Below are 24053 nucleotides of genomic sequence, written 5' to 3'. Positions count from 1 at the left end.
AACTTCCACAGCCTCTGTGGCTGCCCCCTTCTCTTCCCTCTCTCGTGCTAGTTCTTGTTTGTCTTTCTTCACTCCCGCCCCCTTTCTATCCCAGCTGTGGGAGTGAGGCCTTACTCCCAGCAGGCTGGAGCCAGACAATGGGCCCTTATTCTGGGCAAAGAATCCCTGCAGTGTCTCCCACCCAGTTAGGCCCCCTTCCAGGCCCAGGATGGTGTGGGCGGAGGGCACAGTGGAGGACAGGAGCCATTGGCTGGCAGGATAGAGGGTGTCCCTGCTGTAAAGATCCCACAGGAGGTTTACAATGTAAACACACTGACAATAAAAGCTTATCTTTCACTCCCAGCCCCATCTCTCCAAGTGGGTCTCACTCAACAGTCATTAGTCCTGGGTTTTTAAACATTTACTCTGGTCTCTACTCTCTTTAGGTGTTCATCTCTGCATATCACAATCTCTTTCATTCTTTTTTCTGTGTCTCTTTCTCTTTCTAAGTCTGTCTTTCTATTCCTTTGTGTAGCTTGCTGGTCCCTATTTTTTATCTCTTTCTCACTTCATCATGCTCTCTCTCTCTCTCTCCTCTTTTTTTTTTTTAAAGATTTAATTTTTTTCCTTTTTCTCCCCAAAGCCCCCCAGTACATAGTTGTATATTCTTAGTTTTGGGTCCTTCTAGTTGTGGCACGTGGGACGCTGCCTCAGCGTGGCTTGATGAGCAGTGCCATGTCTGCGCCTAGGATTCGAACTGACGAAACACTGGGCCGCCTGCAGCGGAGCGTGCAAACTTAACCACTTGGCCACGGGGCCAGGCCCTCTCTCTCCTCTTTTTTTCTATGTTTTTTTCTTTCCAAATCTTGATCTCTCCGTGTCTCCATATCTCTGTCTCTCCATGTTTCTATGTCTATGTTTGTGGCTCTCCTCTCTTGTCTTTCTATGTCTATCTTTCCGTGGATCCGTGTGTCTATGTCACTCTCTGTCTCCTCTCTCTCTTCTTGTCTCATCTCTGATCTTCCATCCTCCATCCCCTCTCTGTCACTTTGGGCCTGTGGATCTGAAAGATCTTCATCAAACACCATGTTCTCCTGCTCACAAATCTCTTTCTCACTCCTTTCTGGTACATCCCAGTGGCCCCTGGGACCGCATGGGTAGTTATTCTCCCCAATTTACAGATTTGGAAGCTGAGGCTCTGGCTGTTGCCACCAGGCTCCCATCTCTGAGTCTCTTCTTCCACGTCCTCGCGGCGCTCTTGTCCCAGCAGTGCCCATCAGCCACCTGATCAGGCCAGGGCCCAGGAACGTAGCACCTCGGACAGCTCCTGTGAGGCGCGAGGGCGGCCAGGCCTTCCTTCTCGCGAGCGCAGGAAGAGAAGCCCTAGAGGTGGCCCAGGAGTCTCGCGAGAGCGGTTGCTACAGGCTGGGGCGGCGCGCGCACGCGAAGAGCCGGCTGCAGGTGCGCGCGCGCGCTCCCCGCCTCCAGCCCCGGAGCGGCTCGCCGCCGGCTCCGCGCTGCAACGCTGGGTGCAGCTCAGGGCAGCGCAGCGCGGCGGCCTTTCGGCAGCCGAGCGGTAGCGGCGGGTAAGTCCCGGGCCTCAAGTCCCGGAAAAGGGCTTTGCAGGGAAGATGGGCGAAGGGCCAGAGGGGGGTCACCCCCTCCCCAGCTCTGTTCCCCCTACGCTTCACCTTTGAATGCAGGGAGCAGACCACGCTGCTGGAGAGGTAGAGAGTCGAGGTAACTTTCTCTGTTTGGGCTGGGAGAAGAGCGCCCGGGGTGCCCCTAGGCCCCCAACCCCCCACATCCCCATCCCCGGCTGCCTCAGAGGGAACCCGGGTCTTGGGTGACGTCAGACTCCTGGATGCTGGAGCCTGGGCCTTGGGCCCTCCATCCCCACCTGGCGTTCCCTGGAAACTGGCTTCCTCTTCTGCGGATGGCGCTCGCCGACAGGGATGGGGGCGACTGGAGGCGGGTTAACTGTGGCCTTCTTTGGGTCCTTCCTCACAAGAGGCGCCTGCAAATGGACACATGTTGTACAGCTCCAACCTCCCCCCCCACCCCGCACCCTCCACCCCCGCCCCCTCTCGGAGACGGCCGACCTTTGGACGGCGGTCTGAGCCGCCTCAGGGTTGTAGGGGATGGGTGCATTGGCTTGCGCCTGGGGTCCACCAGGACTTTGGGGTGGTGTGTTGGCAGTGCCGGATGTAGCACATTCCAGCGCTGGCAGGGGTCGGTCATGAGGATGACAGTGAGGTGTCTGGGAAACCGTCCCTGTCCCTGCCTCCAGGAGCTCCTGGTCTGGGGGTTGGGGGAACCAAGTAGAGACTCCGACTGAGAATTCACCGTCTCAGGCGGTTCAAACTGGTAATGCTCCAGCTCTGGGATCTGGCGTTCATGGAGGGCCAGGCAGACTTTCCTGCGGAAACAAGGAGAAAGGGAGGCAAGAGCCAGTTAATGAGAGACTTCCTGGAGGAGGTGAAATTTGCATGGGAGGAGGGGCAGGGGAGGGCATTCCCTGGGAATGGTCTGGGCAAAGGCACAGAGGTGGGAGTTAAGCACAGCTATTGGAGAACCTGGCCTGTGAGCCCAGCCACGTGGCTGTGGTCATGGAGTGGGGGAGTCTGGAGAATTTTGCAGCCTGTGCCCTACCTGTTCTAACTCCGCTGAGCAGGGCTCTGAAAGAGGGAGATGGTTCTTGCAGGTGCATGACTGGCAGAGAGGTTTTGTTTGGGCTACACAAGTCTTGCTAGTTTAGATTTGATCTAGGCTTGGTGAGCCTGAAGGTGGAAGCCCCAGAGCTGAGAGAGGACTGTCTCTAGTGAGTCGGCCACAGCAAGAGGGTCTTCTTAGGTCTAGCAAACTCCATGGAAAATGAATGGGCTCCTGGGAGGGGAGCTCTGGATAGGGCCCTTGGGCTCTGTAGCTGTTTCTTTAAGCCTTTCCCTGGCTGGCTGGCTATCTCTGAACAAGTTGATTCCCTTCTTGAGCGTCTCTTTGCCAGCACCTTTCTCTAAGGATGAAATAATAGGACTAAGTACTGATTTCTCCTGAGGAAGCTGAGTGTTCTAGTTTAGAACATCCCTCCCCGTTCTCCCTCTTCCTTTTTCTTTCCTCCGCTCCCTTCTCCCTTTTCTCCCCCCCCCCCCCCCATAGCATTTGCTCTATAGGCTGCACTTCCTTCCTTGCTGCCAGTGTGGAGTCTCTGAAGGTTTCCTGGAGGAAGTGTGGTACAGCAGGCTTGACAGAAGCTGTGGGCTTAGCCTGATTGGGAGAGGGCATCAGTTGCTCCACTCCCACCCCTTGGGAGGGTGTCCAAGTCTAAAGCAATTCATTGTGCTCTGTGCCCTGCTCTGTTCTGGATCCCTCCTAGAAGCCCATCCATGAGGGAGCAAGGAAGAGATTGGATGAGAATGAATGAGCACTTGGTGCCCAATAACTGGTTTAGAATTTTTTTTTTTTTGAGGAAGATTAGCCCAGAGCTAACTGCTGCCAATCGTTCTTCTTTTTGCTGAGGAAGACTGGCCCTGAGCTAACATCGTGCCCATCCTCCTCCACTTTATATGTGGGACGCCTACCACAGCATGGCGTGCCAAGTGGTGCCACGTCCACACCCGGGATCCAAATTGGCAAACCCTGGGCCGCCAAAGCAGAACATGCTAACTTAACCACTGTGCCACCGGGCTGGCCCCCTGGTTCAGAATTTAATGAGTGGGATGCATAGCAGGGATGGCTGGAAAGGTTTCCCAGAAGAGGTAGGATGTGAGAAAATGGTAGGACTTAGAGGAGCTGACAGGGCTCTGGTGTAGGGGCACTGGAAGCAAAGGGGGTGGCTAGATGTGATCTCCTGCATGAAGCTGGGTTGAGTGGGAAACAAATCATCCTATGGTACAGAAGCAAAGGGTGCCAGATGGGAATTTGTAGCTGATTGACACAAGGCCTTGAATGCCAGGCACAAGATCAGTAGGGGCTACTGAAGAGTCATCATAGGACAGTGATAGCAATGCCAGGAAAGTGCTGTTTTTTAAGGATGGTTCATAGTTCTGGGACTTCAGGGGTGGGGATGGGATTAGAGGACCAGAGGTAGAGCAAGAGGGGAAACTTCCATCTTACCAGATAGCTGCTCTGGGCAGGAAGGGAAAAAATGACTATTTCTATGCCAAGGATGAGGGGCTCATGATAGGGATGAGGGGCTCATGATAGGGACGAGGGAGGTTGGAGGTCTGGTGAGCAGGGAGCCTTGGAACTAACCCCAGGTCTCTGTCCTGATCTGAGGCCTGGCTTGGCTCCTTTCTTTCTGCCATGGACCTCACTCTCTCCACTGTGGGAGCTTCCGTCCTCCCAACTTCACAGTAAGAAATGGAATAAATTTTATCTGGGTTTTTGGTACAAAATTCAGGTAGTATTTGCTATTTTATTGATAACTAAAGAGGTGCTTCCTTAGGCCTGCATCTTTGGTGGGATATGTAGTGCTCCCCCAAACCCCCGAATATTATGAAAGACTCAATTGAGGAACAAATTGCTAATTCTCCCATTTTGCAGCCTAAGAACTTTGGTTTGTAGAGGCCAGTCATTGCTCTCCCCTGCCCCCCGCTGCCCTCCCCCCCCCACCCCCGCCTCCATCCCTCTCCCTCACTGCCTCTCCCTTTCTCTCTCACATACATACAAGTATAAAGGCTAGCCCTGAAATAAGAGCATCAGAGCCTGGAGGCTTCCATTCCTGTGACCTCAGCCTCCTGCAGCCCTCCCAAGCCTAAATTCCCTCTGGCCTAACCTTCATATACAAGTCTGGCCCTGAGCTCTGGTTTCTCCCACCACCCACACTTTGACTTCTCTGTAACCATGGGCACACTCTTGGGAGATAGCCTGGGACCAGAACAGGGGTCAGGCTGGACCCAGCTTCCTCTTTTGAGGCTCCTACAATCTAGTTATTACCTACCCTTCCCCCACCTCTCTTCCTTGTTTTTCTGGAGAACTTTGGTGCTGGACTACAGTCTTCCACTTCACATCCATTGTCTCATGGGAGGCAGTGCCTCCTTCAGCTACCCTTTCTGCCAGCCACACCTCAGTCTGGTCATCATTGGCATGTGGCCACCTCTGAAATCTTAACCTCCAGTATCCTTCTCTGACCACAAACTTCTACTTTACCTGCTTTGTGACCTCATGGAGCTGTCTAGTTCTCTGACACCTCCATTTTCTCTATCCCATGAGCATAACACCTTCCTTGTCCTTCCTGGACCCCATGGTCCAGGATTTTCACCATTCTCTGGCCCATGCCCTCAATGACTATGCCACTTTGCCTATGTGTCCCGCTCCAGCAGCAGACCCCTCTATTCTGGATTCCACCCTCAGAATGTGGAAAGCTTCTGGGGGCTATCACATACCGGGGCAGTCTGGTTCTGCTTCCAAATAGGGTCTCCAACCTCAGCTGTTCTTCCATCACTTCTAGAAACCCTTCCCCTCTTCTCATCAGCTCCCCATTCCATTCCATGGGAGGAGTATTCCAAACTGGACTACTCTCCCGAAGCCCTTGACTCTCAGAGAGAGTGGTTGAGGGGTGTGTGGGCGGTGGACCCACGCATGTTTCCTCACTTCTCAAATCCCTGTAGGAGCGCTCCTAACCTAAGGCACCCACCCCGTGCTATGAATGCTGGTCCTTACTGTCTCCTGAGGTTCCAATGTCCATCAGCTATTTCCCCCTCTGCTTTATCTTCAGCCCCACCACTATCTTCTCCAATACCTTCCTCCCAGCTTATGAATATGCTCAAGTCTCCTATCTGGAAAAACCTTTCTAACCCCATGTCCTCTAGCTGCTGCTGTTTTAAACTATGGCTTTGTCTTACTGCAAAAGGGATATAAAACCACTGTAGAAATTTTTGGAAAATTATCTTTTTAAGATTATAAGAAAATTATCTAAAAGAAAAGAACCAATTTATAATCTCACTTTCAAGAGATGGCTACAATTCATCCTTTGGTGTGTGGTGTTACAGTGTTGTCACTGATAGTCGTTGTGTGTGTGTGTGTATTAAAATTTCAGCCAAGTTTTTTGAAAGGCTAGTCTGCTAGACTTGTCCCTTCTTCCTCCTCCTCATCTCTTGGCAGCCTGGCCTCTACCCCACCACTCCCTGAAGCTGTGACCTCTTAACTGCCAAATCAGCCCATGTCACACATGACTGCTCCATGGCTAGGGACGTTGACCCGATTGGCCAGTCATTAAAAAGATTGAGATAATCTGTATTTATTGACATGAAAAATTTTGATGAGATATTGTTGAGTAGAAAAAAACAGGTTATAAGACAGCACGTATAAAACGATCTCATTTTTGTCATATATGCTTATATATACATTAAAAATCAAAACCAAAAACCTGAAGGTCAGACTGTTTAAAGGAGTGGTCTCTGAGAAGGTGGCATTTGGAAGAACTTTTATTTTCTTCTTTATGCACTTTGATTTTTTTAGCTTGCAGGTATTTTTATACATAGCTAAAAAGCAACATATTTTCACTTTATTTTACAGAACTTTGAGGCTGTATTTTTTAAAAGAAGAAGAACAGAATCCTTCAATGGTTCCCAAGGCTCTGAGGATAAACCCCAAATCCTGCCCACGGCCTTCAAGGCCGGGATGACCCAGCCAGTCCCACCTTTCAGCCCTGTTTTTGCCTTTTCTTCCCTCCGCTTTGAGCTTCATCCTTGCTCTGCTTCTTTCTATTCCTTGAATATGCCATGCTGTTGCTTTCCTGACCTTCACATCTGCTTTCCTGACTCTTTCTTGGCCAACTCTTATTCACCCTTCAGAATTCAGCTCCGATATTGCTTCCTCTATGGAGCCCTCCCTGGCTCCTCCCGGACAGACCAGGGAGGTGCTCCTCTGTGTTCCCACAGCTCTTTGTACTTCTCCCAGATCACTTCTCAGGCCATGTTGTAATTGTCTGTTGACTTAACTGGGCCCTCTGCTCTTACCTCCTGCCTCTCAGTTCCAGCCTGTCTCCTGTATTACAGAGAAAATGGAAGCAGATACCCAGGACTCTCTCTGTCCTTTCCAAGGCCTCGAACCTGCCTGCATCAGCTCGCATCCATGTTCTGCTTCTCACCTGTTAGGATCGAGGCTTGTCCCACCTGCTTGCCATGGGACTCCATGCTTCTCTCCTTCTCAGGGGCTTCCTCTGTCAACCTCTGTCTCTATTGTAATTACAGCTGTTCCCTGGATCCTTCACATCTCTAGCTTATTTCCATCTTAAACAAACAACTCTCAGCTGCAGCCCTCCCTGGAGCTCCCCCTGTATCCCACCTGTAGTACCCTATCTCTATTCTCTTCCTAGGAAGGCTTCTTCAAAGAGCTGTCTATACCTGCCCTCAGCTTACCTGCTCAATTATAGCTCTAATTTGGCTGCTCTTCCCACCCACCCTCCCAACCCCTCCATGGCCAACAAAATAATTCTTGCTGGGGTCACAGATGACTTGCTATTGCTGAGTGTAATTAATCTTTTTAGTCCAGCCCTTTTCATGCTGGTCTGCTCAGTGCCATCTGTCACATTTGTCCACTCTCTACTCCTGGATTTGGAGACTCCACACTCTCCTGGATTTCCTCCTGCCTCATTCGCTGCTCCTTCTCATTCTTTGCCAGCTCGTCCTCTTCTGCCTTTTTTCATTTATTTTTTTGAATAGGTAATACATTTGCATGATTCATAATTCAAAAAGATGTCCCAAATTTCATCAATTCTAAGATGAACATTTTGATATTTCTGAAAACATTTTAATGTCTGTCTTAAGATTTTTGGCATCTTACGATTACAAGTTGGCAGTGTTTTTTCTGTCTTTTGGTAAATAAAATAATGATCTATCTTAAAATTGATGGTATCTTGGATTAGATGATATAAAGATACATATTGAAAATTTTTCCTCCCACCTATTCCACATTTATTCAGTTTCTCTGTCCGCAGTGATTCACAATTATTATTATTATTATTGTTATTATTATTATTTTTTTGAGGAAGATTAGCCCTGAGCTAACATCTGCTGCTAATCCTCCTCTTTTTGCTGAGCTAACATCCATGCCTGTCTTCCTCCACTTTATATGTGGGACGCCTACCACATGGCTTGCCAAGTGGTGCCATGTCTGCACCTGGGATCCGAACCGGTGAACCCCGGGCCGCCGAAGTGGAACGTGCGCACTTAACTGCTACGCCACCAGGCCAGCCCTTGCAATTATTTTTTCCTTGATATCTTACTAGAGATTCTTTGTATATTGTATATATTACCAAAGAAAAAAATATATATTTCCCCTTTTTATTTTGAAAATTTTCAGCGCTAAAGAAGTTTAAAAAAAAAGTGCAATGGACACCTGTACTAGGGTACTTCACATAGGTTCACCAATTATTAATATTTTGTGACATTTGCTTTATCTATCTAATTCTTTTTGCAGGACCACTTGAAAGTTGCAGACAAGACACAGTATCTGTAAATACTTGAGCATGCATCTCCTAGAAACAAAGATATTCTCCTGTGTACCCACAACACCTAGGAAATTTAACATTGAACAATGATATCTACCATGCAATCCATATTCAAATTTCTCTACTTCTCCTGAAAATGTCCTTTATAGCTGTGATTTAAAAATCCAGGATCCACTAGAGGATCACTTGTTGCATTTGGTTGCATGTTTCTTTAGTTTCCTTTAATTTAGATGAGTCCCATACCAATTTTTGTCTTTCATGACATTCACGTTTGTCTTGGAGAATTTCCCACAATCTGGATTTGTCAGATTGTTTTTTCATAATTATTTTCAGATTAAACATTTTGGCAACAATACTACATAGATGATCTTGTGTCCTTCTGTGTGTATCTCATCAGGAGGCACGTAATTTCCTTTCATCCCATTATCAGAAATGCTGGGTTTGGTCACTTGGTTTGCCAGGTCCTCTCATTATAGAAGTTCCTTTTCTCTGTTATGATTACTAAGTAATCTGGGCGGGGGGGGGTGGGGGTGACACTCAGATTGTGTGACTCTCCTCTTCCCCAGCCACCTCTCACTCAGTGGTTTTGGCAGCCACTGATGATCCTTGCCTGTATCAGTTCTTATAAAGGGATTGCAAATGGTGATTTAAAAAAATTCTGTCATTCTTTCTATATTTATTAGGGCTTCCCCTTTCTCCCCTCACTTTCTTTTGTATATCATCATGGACTCGTGCATTCTTTTCATTCAGTGTGTTATAATTCGTTACTGACATTATTCATGTTTTTCTCCAACTTTTTATCTTGAAAACTTTTACACTAAACTAAAGTTGAAAGAATAGTACAAGAGACACTCATACAGCTTCACCGGTTGTTAACATTTTCCACATTTGCTTTGATTCTGTCTGTGTCTATCCATCCATCATTTCTTATTTTATGAACTGTTTGAAGCAAGTTTCAAACTTCATGACACTTGACCCCTCAGCACTTGAGCACATGTTTCCCAAGAACAAGGACGTGCTCCTGCATTACCTCAATACCCTTATCACACCCAAGAAATGTAACCTTGATGCAATAATACTATCTAGTTTAGATTCCATGTTTAAGCTTGCTCTGTTATCCCAGTGATGTTCTTTATAGTGTTTCCCCCTTGAACCAGGATCCAATCAAGGTTTACATAGTGGATTTGGTTGCCATGTATCTTTAGTCTCCATTAGCTTAGAAAATCCCTTATCTTTTTATTTTTAAAATATTTTTGTCTTTTAGAGTGTTGGCAATTTGTGTGTGTGTGTGTGTGTGTGTGTGTGCTGAGGAAGATTAGCCCTGAGCTAACATCTGTGCCAGTCTTCCTCCACCTTATACGTGGGTCACCACCACATCATGGCTGATGAGTGGTGTAGGTCCATGCCCAGGATCTGAACTCACAAACCTGGGCTGCCAAAGCAGACCATGTCAAACTTAACCACTACCCCATGGGCCAGCCCCTAGAATGTTGGCAAATTTTGACAGTCTAAACCAGTTTTTAGAATGCTCCACAACTTGGATTTGTCTGATTGTTTCTCATGATTTGATTCAGGTTAAACATTTTGGGGCAGGCATGCTACAAAGGAGATGTTGTGCCCCTCTTGGTGCATCACTTTGGGAGTCCCATTATTGGTGAGGTTAAGTTTGATCACCTGGTTAAGGTGGTGTCTGCTAGCTTTCTTCACAGTAAAAGTGCCTGTTCCCCTTTGTAATTAGTAACTCATCTTTGGGCTGGTACTTTGACACTCTGACTCTTTCTCCCCAGTGATCTTTCGCCCAATGGTTTTAGCAGCCTTTGACAATCCTTGCCCGAATCAGCTATTATGTTAGTGATTGCAAAATTGGGAAATTTTCTTTCATTTTTTTAGGAAGATTGGCCCTGAGCTAACATCTATGCCCATCTTCCTCTACTTTATATGTCAGACGCCTGCCACATCATGGCTTGATAGGCAGTGCATAGGTCCACACCCGGGATCCAAACCAGGAAACCCCGGGCTGCTGAAACGGAATGCAAGAACTTAACCGCTATGCCACCAGGCCGGCCCTGGGAAATTTTCTAATTTTGTCACTCCTTCTACACTTATAGCCAGCATTCTTCTGCAAAGAAAAACTTTCTTGCTTCCTTCCTCTTTCTCTTTTTTAAAATAAGATTTGTTACTTTAGACTCATGGATTATTTTTTAAGTTCAGTATGTTATAATATATCACTGTCATTATTATTTTTGATACTTTTTCTTTTTGAGGAAGATTAGTCCTGAGCTAGCTGCTGCCAATCCTCCTCTTTTTGCTGAGGAAGACTGGCCCTGAGCTAACATCCGTGCCCATCTTCCTCTACTTTATATGTGGGACGCCTACCACAGCATGGTGTGCCAAACAGTGCCATGTCCCCACCCGGGATCCGAACCGGCAAACCCCAGGCTGCTGAGAAGCAGAACGTGAGAACTTAACCGCTGCACCACCAGGCTGGCCCCTGCTTTTGGTACTCTTAATTGTCTAGATATGGCTGGTGGTAGCCCCTTCAAACTGGTGTCCTTTTGACATGCCCCCATTAGTTGAATACCTGCTTGTTTCTGGCACCACAAGATGTTCTCGGCTAACCTTGTATTTCCTTGTCCTGGCTTGGGACCAGCCACATATATTTTTTAAGTCATGAGTTCATACAGATACCTCCAGTTCAAATTCAGCATCGAGGGGCTCTTTCTCACCTCACATTCCATATTCTGTCTCCAAACTCTAACAGTGAGAACCCAGGTTCCCCAAAACAGCACATTTACTCATATGCTGTCTCCTGCAGTTACACGTGACAAAGTTTCAGAACCACCATACTAGTACCAAGAGTAACAATAAACCTGCTAATATTTAAGATTTCTTTCCAGTTAGTTTTTTCCTTGAGATATATCCTTCTAGGAGAACACAGAGTACTCTGATCAAGTTATTTGGCCAGTTCCTTTCTCTGTATGATTGTTACCAATTTGCTCTACAGCAAGCTTTATGAGCTTTATTATTATTTTTTGTTTGTTTATTTCATTTTTAGGGTTTTCTTTTCTTTCTGGTGTAAGTTTTTGAATGTGTAAGATATTATATGTATAGAAGTATGTAAAAATCTTTACCCAGAGAAGTCTCACTACTCATTCTAGTCCTTCCATCATGTAGGAAGTCATTTTATTAGTTTCTGGTTTACTCTTCCTGCATTTCTTTTGCAAAAATAAGCAAATTTATATGCATGTTCTTGTTTCTCCTTCCTTCTTACATAAAAGGTAGGATACTATTTATACTCATCTGTAGTTTGTTTTTTTCACTTAGCATATCCTGGAAATCATTCCATGGCAGTTCACAGAGATCATCTTCATTCTTTTTTGCATCTATGCAGTAGTCCATTTGAATAAACCATATAGTTTATTCAAACAGTTGCATTTAAGTTGCTTCCAATGTTTTGCTATTGCAAAATAGTGTCACGTTGAATAATGTGTATTTGTTGTTTCTTATTTGTGAGTAAGTAACCAGAAGTAGGATTATTGGGTCAAAAGGAAAAAATATTTTTATTCTCCTCTCCCCTCCTTCTTTTTTTAATATGAAAGGTAGCATATTATATATAGACTGTTCTTCATCTTTCATTTTTTTCAATGACTAATAGTTGTGGAGATCTTTCAATATCAGTATTTTTTTAAATAGCTGCAGAGCATTTTTAAAAAGAGCTTTGGAGCAGTCCATGGTCTGATTGTAACATTTGTTTAATCAGTCCCCTGTTATGGACATGTTGATTGTCTCTAATCTTTTGGTATTACAAACAATGCTACAATGAATGCAACCATGTATGGATATCATTTCATGTGGGTCTCTGTCATGCCTGTCTTTTTTCCTTTTGTGGTAAATGTTGTTGGGTTTTTATATCTGTGTTTGATTTCATATCACAAAATTATAACCACCAAAGATTATAATTGCCCAGACTTTTAATGGCTCCAATGGAATTTAACTGGAACTCTAGGAGGGTTTTTTTAAGCACACTTTCTTTTTTTCCCCAGGGGAATTATTGGGGGTTTTTGTTTGTTTGTTTTTTGTTTTATTTTATTATTATTATTATTTTTTGCTGGGGAAGATTCTCCCTGAGCTAATATCTGTGCCAGTCTGCCTCTATTTTGTATGTGGGACATGGCCACAGCATGGCCACCAGTGAGTGGTGTAGGTCCACGCCCGGCAACTGAACCTGGGCTGCTGAAGTGGAGTGTGCTGAACTTAACCACTAGGCCATGGGGCCGGCCTGTTATTATTTTTTTCATTGAGGTAACATTGGTTTATAACATTATATAAGTTTCAGGTGTACATCATTATATTTCAATTTCCGTGTAGATTACATAATTTTCAGCACCCAGAGGCTAATCACCCCTTTTGTCCTCCTCCCTCTCCTCTTCCCCTCTGGTAACCACCAGTCCCATCTATTCTCTATGTGTGTGTTTGTTGTTGTTATTATCTTCTATTTATGAGTGAGATCATATGGTATTTGACTTTCTCCCTCTGACTGACTTCACTTAATATAGTACCCTCAAGATCCATCCATGTTCTTGCAAATGGCAAGATTTCACCTTTTTTTGTGGCTGAGTAGTATTCCACTATGTATATATACCACATTTTCTTTATCCATTCGTCCCTTGACTGGCACCTAGGTTGCTTCCAAGTCTTGGCTATTTTGAATAATGCTGCAATGAACATGAGGGCGTATTGACATGCTTTTGTGTTTTCATGTTCTTTGGATAAATACCCAGCAGTGGGATAGCTGGAACGTATGCTAGTGCTATTCTTAATTTTTTGAGGAATCTCCATACTGTTTTCCATAGTGGCTGTACCGGTTTAAGTAAATTCTTTTTTTTTTTTTTTTTTAAAGATTGGCACCTGAGCTAACAACTGTTGCCAATCTTCTTTTTTTTTTCTTTCTGCTTTTTCTCCCCAAATCCCCCCAGTATATAGTTGTATATTTTAGTTGTGGGTCCTTCTAGTTGTAGTACATGGGACACCTCCTCAACGTGGCCTGATGAGCAGTGCCATGTCCGTGCCCAGGATCCGAACCAGAGAAACCCTGGGCTGCCATAGTGGAGCACGTGAACTTAACCACTCGGCCACAGGGCCGGCCCCATAAGCAAATTTTAATTGAAGTATAACACATCGGAAAGTGCACACATCATAATTGTATGCTTGATGAATTTTCACAAAGTCAGCACCTCTGTGTAACCAGCACCCAGACCAGGGACAGACCGTTACCAGATGCTTCTGCCCCCTCAAGGGTAATACTCTCCTGACTTCTAGTTGTTTTTGCCTGGTTTGAAACTTTATAGAAATCTCTGCTCAATGTATAAGTGTTGCATTGCTTTAGCGCTTGGTTGTAGACCATCTTCTGTTTTTTATTTTGCATATACATATATTTATATACACCAAAGTTACCGTTCTAGCAAGATGATTGCCCATTCGCTTCCTTGCCATATGTCACCAACCATTACTTAATGTATGTCTTAGCCCAGGCCTCTCACTGAACTCCTGACTGGAATATTCCCAATGCCTACAAGGCGGCTGCAGCCCTGTCTGGGGGTCTCACAGCACCTCAGACTTGGCATGTCTGTAACGCAGCTTCTTGTCTTCGGCAAGGACCCTGAGCCTCTTCTCATGGTGTTTCCCACGATGGGGTTCTCAGTAAATAGCCCCACCATCCACTCAGTGGTTTAAGTTGGCAAGGAGGCTTCTTGATGGCCTCCCTCCCCCTACTCCCAAAATCCATCTCAGGACCACTTCAAACTTGCCTTATAAGGGCCTCAAGATTCATTCCCTGCCCACCTCAGCTCTCCAGCCTCCTCTCCAGCTGCTTCTGCATTTACACTCCTTGCTTTGGCCACTGTGGCTTTCTTTCCCTTACTCAGAAGTGTGAAGCTCCTTCCTGCATCAGGGTCTGTGCCTGCTTTCCCCTCTGCCTAGAAGGCTGCCCTGCCCCAGGCAACTCCTCTGTATTCTTCAGGTTTTTCACTTACTGCTTACATTTAATTTCCATGACTGCCTAGACTGGGTTAGATCACCTTGATATATTCTGTGCATGTTTTAATAGCAGCCATCCTTCCCTTTTATATTATTTACTGCACAGGTTATTGACTCTTTCATGCAGAAGGCAGGGACTACATCTGTCTTACTCGTGCTGTCTCCACACTGCCTGGCAAATAATAAATCCCCAATAAGTGAACAAATGACTGAAGGCAAAAGCAGGAGGGGAGGGGAGCCCAGCCTGTGAGAGAGGCCAGGGCTCTGCCATGTTCAGAGTTGAGAAATAAATTTCTTCTTACAGAGGTCTATGGTACCCTTGGGCTTTCTCTGTCACTTGGCTTTCCCTGCATGAGGTCCCCTCCCAGGTTCCTTTCCCACCCTTGGATGGAGTTTTCTGAAGGCAAAGGGCAGGAGTCCCTGGCAGGATGTAGCTGGTAGAATGGTGGCTCTGTGAAGTAGGAACTGCCTCAACGGAGTTCATCTCGCCATGGGAGTATGAGGTGGGTCCTGCCCCAGGGAGCTTCCAGCCCACCTGGGGATGAGAGAGAGTCTGGGTTGGGCTGGGTCATGATCCTCATCCTTCTTTGGCTTTTCCTTCCTTCCAGTTCAGGACAAAGAGGCATAGGCAGGCTGCTGGGCCGGCTGCTGCCATCATGGCAGGTAAGGAGAGGGTGGGTCTTGTCGGTAGGATATGGTAGTAAGCATAGTGTGGGTGACTCTCTTCTGGGTCCTTTTATGTCCCCTAGTTTTTGGAGGGCAGGGTCTTTCTGTTCTCTAGTCCCCAGGTTTTCCCTGGTTCCCCACTGAGGTCTGTCTATCCGAGACCCTCACCATGACAGTATCTAGCCCTCTGTCAGACCTCTGACCCTGGGGACCAGGGATGGAACATCTTGATGCCCTGGTCCTACTCTCCATCTGACTGTTGAGTGGCACGGGTGGCTCACTCCTTGTCTCCTCTGTCACCATTGCTCTCTAATGGTTTCTGAATTGTCTGGTTTCCAAAGGCTCAGGTGTACAATGCCAGAGCTGGAGGGACCTTTAGGGACTCTCTAGCTCAGCCTCCACCCTAGTGGATAAACTGAGGTCCCAGGGGTGGTGACTTGCCCAAAGCATGAATATTGGAATGCAGGCTGGAGCCCCCCCAGACTCGCACATCTTGCTTCCTCTGCCCGGAACTGTCTCCCAGCTGAAGAGGGTTCCGCAGCCCTGATGGATAGCATTTATTGTTTTTATTCTTCTGAGAGACAGTGACACTGCCTCAGGGCCTTTAATTACTTTGGGAACCTCACAGCAGACCCAAGGAAGCAGGGATGGCTAGGTGGGGATAGTAAAGTAGCCTGTGGCCACAGGGGCTGAGAAGGCAGCTCAGGCCAGGGAAAGAATGATCATATTGGATTGTTGGGGAGGGGAACATTCAAAGTGATACCATGCAATGTGCCTTGGCCACAGAGAAAGTGAACAACTTCCCACCGTTGCCCAAATTCATCCCGCTGAAGCCATGTTTCTACCAAGACTTCGAGGCAGACATTCCTCCCCAGCATCTGAGCATGACCAAGCGCCTCTACTACCTGTGGATGTGTGAGTGCTGTGGGATGGGGGTGGGCCAGGGTGGGTGGGGTGGAGGAGGGAGGAAGGCTGGTGGGTGCTGGGCATTGGGGTGGGATACCTGCAGGCCCAGCTGTCCTTCAGCCCCACTTGCCGCATCTGCATGGGCCAGTAGGCCTTTCCCTCCCTGACTCCTAGTAGGCTCCTCTCATTGCCTGACTCCCCAGCTGGGCATCAGCAGGCCTCTCCTCATCTATTCACAGAACATCTAGATAGGTCTCTGCCTGCAGTGTAATTCCTCTCTTCTTTCTCTCCCTTCCCCTTCCCACTGGAGTAGTTTTCAGGGGAATCTCTGGTGACTGCCTCAGGATTCTGGAGAGGAATACTTCCCTCAAAGCCTCATTTTTCTTGTTTTCTCTGGAAAATTGCTCACAAAGGATAGCATTCAACTGGGAGTTGGGAGATATGGGAGCAAGCTGGGCTGGTCACTCCACTTCCCAAGCAGCAGGTTCCTCATTCGTAGAAAGAAGGTGTTAGCTTATTGACTGCTGTGGTTCCATGCAGCTCTGTGTTGTGTGGTCTGCACTTCTAAGAGTCTAGAGTTCTAATGTTCTAAGATTTTGAAGTCAGGAATTTCAAGGCTCAGGTTTCTGATGGTGTATGGCAGGTTGGTGGGAAAGGTGTCGTCTTAGAGGGATGGGACTTAGCGAGCCCGGGCTGGTCAAAGGTACCTCTTAGGCATGTGCAAGGAGGGTAGCCTGGCTGTCCAATGCTGGGTCTTGGCCCCGAGGTACCCCAGACACCTGCAGTGTGACCATCTCCAGGGTCTGACATGTGTGCTGTTGCCGTGAGTCAGGCCAGCACTTAGCTGCTTACCTGGGGAGATGATTGGTTGTGCCAGGAACATGGTAAAGAAAACTGTCTTTGTAGCAGGTCCTTCATGGAATGGGAGAAAGAGTATGGGGACAGATGGACTCAGTTTCAAGTCCTGGCTTGGCCTTTGGATGGGTAGAGAAGGGATATTTCCCCTTCTAACATGAGAGAAGGAAAGGATGGGGCAGGTGTGGGTAGGTCTGTAGATGTTGAGAAGAGAATGAGGAGGTTGCCTCTGATGGCTTCCATTTTTTTCCAACAAATATGATGTAGAAGTGGGGATGGGAGCTTTGAGGAGAGTAGGATTAGAATGAGAGCACGTTTGTGGACAGAGAGTGAGGACATTATCCAAAGAAACATGACCCCTAAGATTTCTGGGCCATGCACAGGGTCCTTTTGAGGTTGGCTGCCATGAGTTTATAGTCCTGCCAGGCTTCTCTGTCGGGCTCCTTTTTTCCTAGCAACATTCAGCTCAGGTACAAATGGGAGTTGTGTTCTTCCAGGGTGAATGTGACCAGAAGACAGGGCAGGGGAAGGAATAAGAAAATGAGTGTAACGAATTGTGGACTCTAAGTTGGACAAAGACAGTAGTGGAGACAGAAAAACACTGATGGCTAAAGAGGAAGTGGCCAAATCCATGCATGTCCGTTCCAAAGAGGTGGCAGAATAATTGCAGTAGAGGCGCTAGGTCAAGTGAGCTGGAGAGAGATGGGACTGGGAAGACAGATGTGAACCAACGTAAAAACAGGTTAATGTCTGTTCTGTGTAAAGAGCAAATAGAATCAGTAACAGCACCAAGGTTCCAGGAAATTTGGAGGCAGTAAACAGAGATGGAGGAAATACAGCTGAAGAGCACGGGAAGAAATGCTCACTCTCATTAAGAGGGGCCCCGGGATGGGTGTACCTGCGCAGGTGACTGTGTTATCCGGCCAGACTTGGAAAGCACTTCACCTGACCCTGGGCTCTGGGAACTCTGCCCCTGAGAAGATCTCATGCAGGAGCTGGATTTAACGGCTATATATATCCTTCTAAGTCCTCACTAGGCACCTGCCAGATGCTTTGCTCCCAAGGAAATGTGTATAACCCTTGAGATGCTTAAGGGTTCTATTCAGAAGCCAAGGCCATAAATGCCCGGCCCGTTTGAGGCCAAGATTGAGCCCACCTTTCTCTGTTTATTCAGCAGGTCTTTTTGGAGCCTTAAAGGGACTCAGCCTAATGTTTGAGGAAGGGAGTACCGTGATGTCAGAAGACCTGGGTGTGTGTTAGGGCCAGCATCAGAGGAGGAGTCTTTGAGGTCCCTGCTGGCTGTGACTCAGTGATACCATGATTTGGAGGTTCAGCTAGATTATGTGGGCACAGAGGAGAGGGCGCCTGGGTCCTGCTCTTGGGAGCTTCTAGTCTGGTTGATGGGCTGAGATTTGTACTTGGGGAACCTTGAGAACAGTCCAAGGATGGGAGATGAATAAGGTTGCAGTAATAAAGGGAAAGACTTCTTGGGGGAGGTGGCATGATAGTTTTCCAAGAAATGGATTAGATAAAGACTGAGATCCCAGCCACTGCTGCCTGCCCCATTTACCTGCAGGGCAGATGGTAAGACGGCTTGAAGAGATGTTTCCACAAGGCCTTTTACTTTCCCCTTTTCATGCCCCTACCTCACAAGAGATGTAAGGAGGCCGTTCCTAGAAGGGGAAGGTCATGTCTACCACTCTGAGTCTTTGGAGCACTTCAACGGGGCTTACTGGGCTGGGTTCCTGCTCTGGAGACTCTTTGTTCTCTGAATTTCTCAGATCCCCAGGAGCAGGTGTGGGGAGGGGAGTTGGTCTAAGCTCCCAGCTTTCTTTCTTACAGTCTGTACTCCCTCTGTGTGTATATGTGTGTGTGTATCTCATGTATCTGTGTGTGTGTATTCACTGATGTGGGTTGTTGACGTGAATCTGTATGAATGCGGTTTGCATGTGTGCTGTGTGTGTCTGCATCTCTCCACTTACACCGTTTGCATGTGTTTGATTGTTTGTCTGTGTTGAGTTATGGGTGTGTGTGTCCATGTCTGGGTGCTTATGTATCTCTGCATGGGCCTGGGTGTCTGTGTGCATGTCTGGTGTCTGTCTCTGTGTGTGCTTCTGTCTGCAGTGAACAGTGTCACGCTGGCCGTGAACCTGGTGGGCTGTCTCGCGTGGCTGATCGGAGGCGGGGGAGCCACCAACTTTGGCCTCGCCTTTCTCTGGCTCATCCTCTTCACACCCTGCTCCTACGTCTGCTGGTTTCGGCCCATTTACAAGGCCTTCAAGTAAGTGGTTGGTGCTGACCCTGGCTCCTAACCCTGTCTCTGCCCATCTCCCCTGTCTCTTCTCTACATATTTTCTCACTGTTTTTTTTTTTTCCGTTCCCCAAACTCACTTTCACTTGTTCAGCCTCAGCTCAGACTGCCAGGTAGGATTTGGGCTTCCTGGGAGCTCTAGGCCAGGGTGAGAGGGCTGGGAGTCAGAGCCTTCCTCTTACTTCCTTCCTTCCTTACTCTCCCTTTGGGTGGGGGCAACATAGAGACCAGGCCTGTTTTTGTTTTGTTTTCTCTAGGCAGCTTCATGTTAAATTTTGCCAATGTGACCACCTGTCTGGATGGAACTGTCCATCTTTGTACCTGTGGGGCTAGCAGATTTGGTGCCAAATGGACCATCTATCCATGTGCCAGTGGAACCAGCCATCCATGTACCACTGACACTATTTATGTGCTAATGAGGTCATACAACTCTGTGCCAAAGGGACTACCCATCTATGTATCACTGGGCTTAGCTATCTTGGTGCCAATGGGTGTCTACCTTGTGTCAAATGGGATTTTCAGTCTTTATGCCAATGGGACTATTCATCCATGTACCAATAGGCTGTCTGTCTTGGTGCCAATGGAGTATCCATCCCAGTGCCAATGGGGCCTTAAATGTCTTTGCCAATCCATCTATGTGCCAATGAGGCTATTATCTTGGTGCCAATAGGGTGTCCATTCTTGTGCCAATGGGACCATCCATCCATGTACCTGTGGAACTAGATGTTTCGGTGCCAGTGGGGTAGTCCATCCTGTGGACAATGGGATTGTTTATTCCTGCCACAATGGACCCATCTATTTCTGTGCCAGTGGGACCAACCATCCATGTACCACTGAGTGGTCCATGTGTGAGGAGATCTCTCCCTATGTAATTATGCACACACAGGACTACCACGTGGAAACTTGCAAGGATCAAACGTTGTCCCATTTTGGCCTCTCAGTTAAGGCCTTTAAATGTCTTCTGTCCATTGTGTACTCACTTAAATTTGGAAGGGTTTGGGAGTCTTGATGGCAGGGAAGCCCTGGCTCTCTGCCCAGTGACAGGAGCCATCTCCTCTGCTGCAGGACTGACAGCTCCTTCAGCTTCATGGCATTCTTCTTCACCTTTATGGCTCAGCTGGTCATCAGCATCATCCAGGCTGTGGGCATCCCAGGCTGGGGTGTCTGGTAAGAAACTGGGGTGTCCGTGTCTGACCCAGGGCTCGCATGGGTGGCACCTTGGCTGTATCTTTTGCTTACCTCTGTGTGCTAAGCTGTATAGCCTGTGGGGACACCATAAGTTATTGGAAGTGTGAGGATTCAGGATAGTGTAGTAGACACAGCCATAGAATCAGAGGGGAAGGAGAACCTTGCAGTGGTTTTTGGGGGTACTGAGGGGCGTCAAGCATCATGAGAGAACCTAAGGCAAAGAAGCCTTATGTCTGAGGAGCTTGTCTCCTGAGCCATGGGAAAGGGTTCTTCCTGAACCACTGACACAGGCCCTTTGGATATCAATAAGGTGGTCCCTTTGCATCCAGTGGTATGGTTCCTCCCTGTGACAATGAGATGGTCCCTTGCTCTAGTGGGGCAGCTACCCCTCACCATGGTGGGTAGCCCCACAGCTGGCCTCTTCCTGCAGTGGCTGGATCGCTACCATCTCCTTCTTCGGAACAAACATTGGCTCAGCGGTGGTGATGCTCATTCCCACCATCATGTTCACGGTCGTGGCTGTCTTTTCCTTCATCGCCCTCAGCATGGTACGTGGTCACCTCAAGGGTGAGAGGGTGGCTTTGGGAAGGGTCTGTGATCTGTCCAAGTTATAGGAGGACCCAGAGGTCTTCCAAAGGACTCACTCTGGAATGGCTTGGTGGGCTTTGCTCCTGGTGTACGGGGCATGGGTGGGGTGGGGGGGGATTGGCTTTTACAGTGACTTGTTTCTGGCTCCCATGTCTTTCCTTGGTGGGCTGCCTCTTCCCTTTGATTAACCCTTCCTTGTGCTCCTCCTCCTACAGGTTCATAAATTCTACCGGGGCAGTGGGGGGAGTTTCAGCAAAGCTCAGGAGGAGTGGACCACAGGGGCATGGAAGAACCCACACGTGCAGCAGGCAGCCCAGAATGCAGCCATGGGGGCGGCCCAGGGTGCCATGAATCAGCCGCAGACTCAGTATTCCACCACCCCCAACTACACATACTCCAATGAGATGTGAGCCAGCTGAGCCTACTGGAAGGCAGGGCTGGGAGCCAGTGGGATGGGGGCTGAAGCCACATTGTCTGTTGTGGTGACCAAGCAGGGTTCCCCCTTCCCTTTTCTCCTCCCCAACTTTGTACAAAGAATCAGAGTTATATATATATATATATATATGTGTGTGTATATGTCCACCCCCAGCCCCAAACACCCTTTGGATTCTGCTCTTGGCATTCTTAGAGCTGTGGGCTGCAAGGGGAGCTGTCCTGTGCGGTAGTAGCTGTGTCTGTGTCCCCTTGTGAAATAGTGTGCAGTGAAGGTCTCTGTTGTTGTGGTGCTAGATGTATGTTTAGAACTAAGCCAGCCCCCCATCCTCCACCAGGCTGCCCCATCTAACCTTGACCCAGGGACCCCTCATGGGATAGGGGGAGGCATAGCAGAGAGCCTGGCCCCCTCCCCAGGGTTATGAACTGAAACTGTTTCCACTTCTGGTCTTCCTGGGAAGCAACAGTATTTAGCATTCATGGGGGTGGTAGGTTGGCGGGGGGCGTGGACAGGCAGGGGATCTTCCCTTGCTCCTTCTGATCCGGGTCTGCTCCCCCTCAACTTCCTCCTCCTCTCCTCTATTCCTGCTCTCATATTCCCTGTGGTCTCTTCTCTCACCCAGGGTCTCTCTCTTCCCCATGTGGCTTTTCTTTGTTTTCCCCAAGGCTGAGTATCCCTGTTGTATCTGCTCCTGAGACTGAGCCCATTCCCATATCAAGGAAGCAGGCTGGGGAGCTGAGCCTTAGCCCTGATGTGGGAAGGCACATAGCCGGAGACACAGAGCCCACCTGGGTACCTGCCTCCCAGGGAATGGAAATGTTGGGTTGTCTCCTTGACTCTCAGAGCTTGGCCTGCCAGGGCAGGCTCCTGTTTTCCCTGCCTTGCTTCCCCTTTCTCTTCCCAGAGCTCCCTCAAGCCCCTCTGCTTATGTCCCTCCCTGCACCCACAGCTGCTGTGGCCTGATCCTTCTACCTTCCCCCTCCATGTGCCAGGTGGTGTCTGCCATCCACAAGGGTAGATTCCACTGCCTTCCCTGAAGAGCTGGATGGTGTCCAGGCAATTTTCAGGTATAAAGGTACAGCTGGAGCAGAGGGTATGTAAATAATTATTGGTTCCTGGGTGGAATTATTGGCCCAAGCCCACTGGGCAGGTGCTAGATGTCTCTGAATGACCATTGGATTCCTGGGAGCAGTAGCTGTTCTGTTTGGATCTGGTAGAAGGGACAGGCTCAGAGGCCTAGGCCTGGAGGGGAAAGCAGAGGAGAAGGCAGGCAGGACCCAGTGAGAGGGGAGCATGCCCCACACCCCCACCCCAGCTTGCTCTTGGTCACAGGACAGTTCTGGGCATTTGAACTCAGGGCCTAGCAAGAAGCACAGGCCCAATCCTATCCACAAGCACAAGGGCCGGGATGGATTTCAGGGTAGGCAGGGTGGGAGGGGAGGCTCTCTGGCTTTTTCTTTTAATGAAGATTACTTGCTCCCTCTGCCTACCAGACTTGATTCTTGCCCTCCCTCATCCTGTCAGAACCCCCTTTCCCTTCCAGGACAGCGATTTCAGGTCTGGGGGGCTGTTACATGCCAAGCATTGTGAGAATGTTGCTGGTGGAGGCCCTTGCTCTCTCTGAGGCTTGTAGGGAAGTGGGTTCCCACCTAAGGAGCAGTTGCCTGTTTCCCACCCCAACTTCTGCCTGGGCTGTTTGGCCTGAAAAACCAAACCCCGCTTGGCCACTCAGGGCTGGCTCCAGCTTGGAACCCAACACCTGGAATTTCAGGTGCCATCCTGAGCTTTGGGCTCCAGGCATACCATTTTTCTGTAAGAGGATCCAGGACCTCTGGAAAGTTCTCTTCTTAATGGTCCCTTAGGCTTGGGCCAGAGTGTGATTGGCTGTCTCCTCTATCACTTTCTCTCTGGAAAGCAATTACAGCCCTTAGTACCTGAAAAGAGATCTTAGGTTTAGGCTCTTTCTCCCCTTCCCTCTCCCCCACCAGAGACCCCTGGCTCCCTTTCTCTTGCTGTCTGGTCACTCTAGGAGGCCTGTGGTCCAGCTGCCAGCCCAACATCCACGACCTGTTGGATGCCACTTCCAGTCGATCTCCTATCCTATCTGCCTTTCCTCTTTCCTGGCTCAGACCTATATGGCCATGCCCTGGCTCTGCCCTTGGGAAGGCCTGCTACCTGTGTGTGGCCTGGCTTGTCCAGGCCCTGGGATGCTGCATCTCCAGGCAACTATGCACTTTGAGGGGAGGAACTGGGCACAGATTTATCTTTGCTAGATGGTCTGGCTTGGGGGTTGGGTGGAGGAAGGCCCAGGTCAGTTCTGGGAATCCTCAGGTCTGCAGCCAGCCAGTGACCTGCCTTTGCATTCTGTGGTGCCCACTGCTCCTCCTTGTTTCTGGGAGACACAGACCATTCTCCAATTGGCAGTTGACCTGCCTGAGCCAGTGTGTCTGTCTGTGGTAACTGAGTGAACCATAATAAAGGGGAACATTTGGCCCTGTGTGTCCTGCTGCGTCATGTGTCTTCATGTGGGCCTGTGTGGAGCTTCACCGGGGGCTGTGGGGCATGGAGGTAGGAGTGGTCAAATGGGTCTGGGGCCTGTCATTCCCAGGGGCCAAAAGTTACACACCTCTGTGTGGTTC

At 48.4% G+C, this 24053-nt stretch overlaps 1 protein-coding gene across 2 annotated transcripts; it reads left to right on the top strand.

Annotated features, from left to right (window-relative positions):
• The first annotated feature begins 355 nt into the window (after positions 1-355).
• Positions 356-23913, top strand: SCAMP5 (secretory carrier membrane protein 5). 2 transcript variants are annotated; one of them, XM_070574798.1, is made up of 7 exons: positions 356-1565; positions 15076-15130; positions 15920-16048; positions 19019-19175; positions 20271-20372; positions 20824-20941; positions 21197-23913. In XM_070574798.1, the coding sequence occupies exons 2-7, from the start codon at positions 15124-15126 to the stop codon at positions 21389-21391; spliced, it is 708 nt and encodes a 235-aa protein (XP_070430899.1). In that variant the 5' UTR covers positions 356-1565; positions 15076-15123; the 3' UTR covers positions 21392-23913. The 2 variants fall into 2 exon arrangements, with proteins under 2 accessions (XP_070430899.1, XP_070430908.1); XM_070574807.1 differs by lacking the exon at positions 356-1565 and adding an exon at positions 14772-14970.
• Positions 23914-24053: the final 140 nt, after the last annotated feature.

Source organism: Equus przewalskii, chromosome 1, assembly GCF_037783145.1.
Source record: "Equus przewalskii isolate Varuska chromosome 1, EquPr2, whole genome shotgun sequence".
In the NCBI taxonomy this organism is placed as follows: Eukaryota; Metazoa; Chordata; class Mammalia; order Perissodactyla; family Equidae; genus Equus; species Equus przewalskii.
Note: the sequence above shows the minus strand (reverse complement) of the source record. Positions and strands in the feature narration are given on the sequence as shown.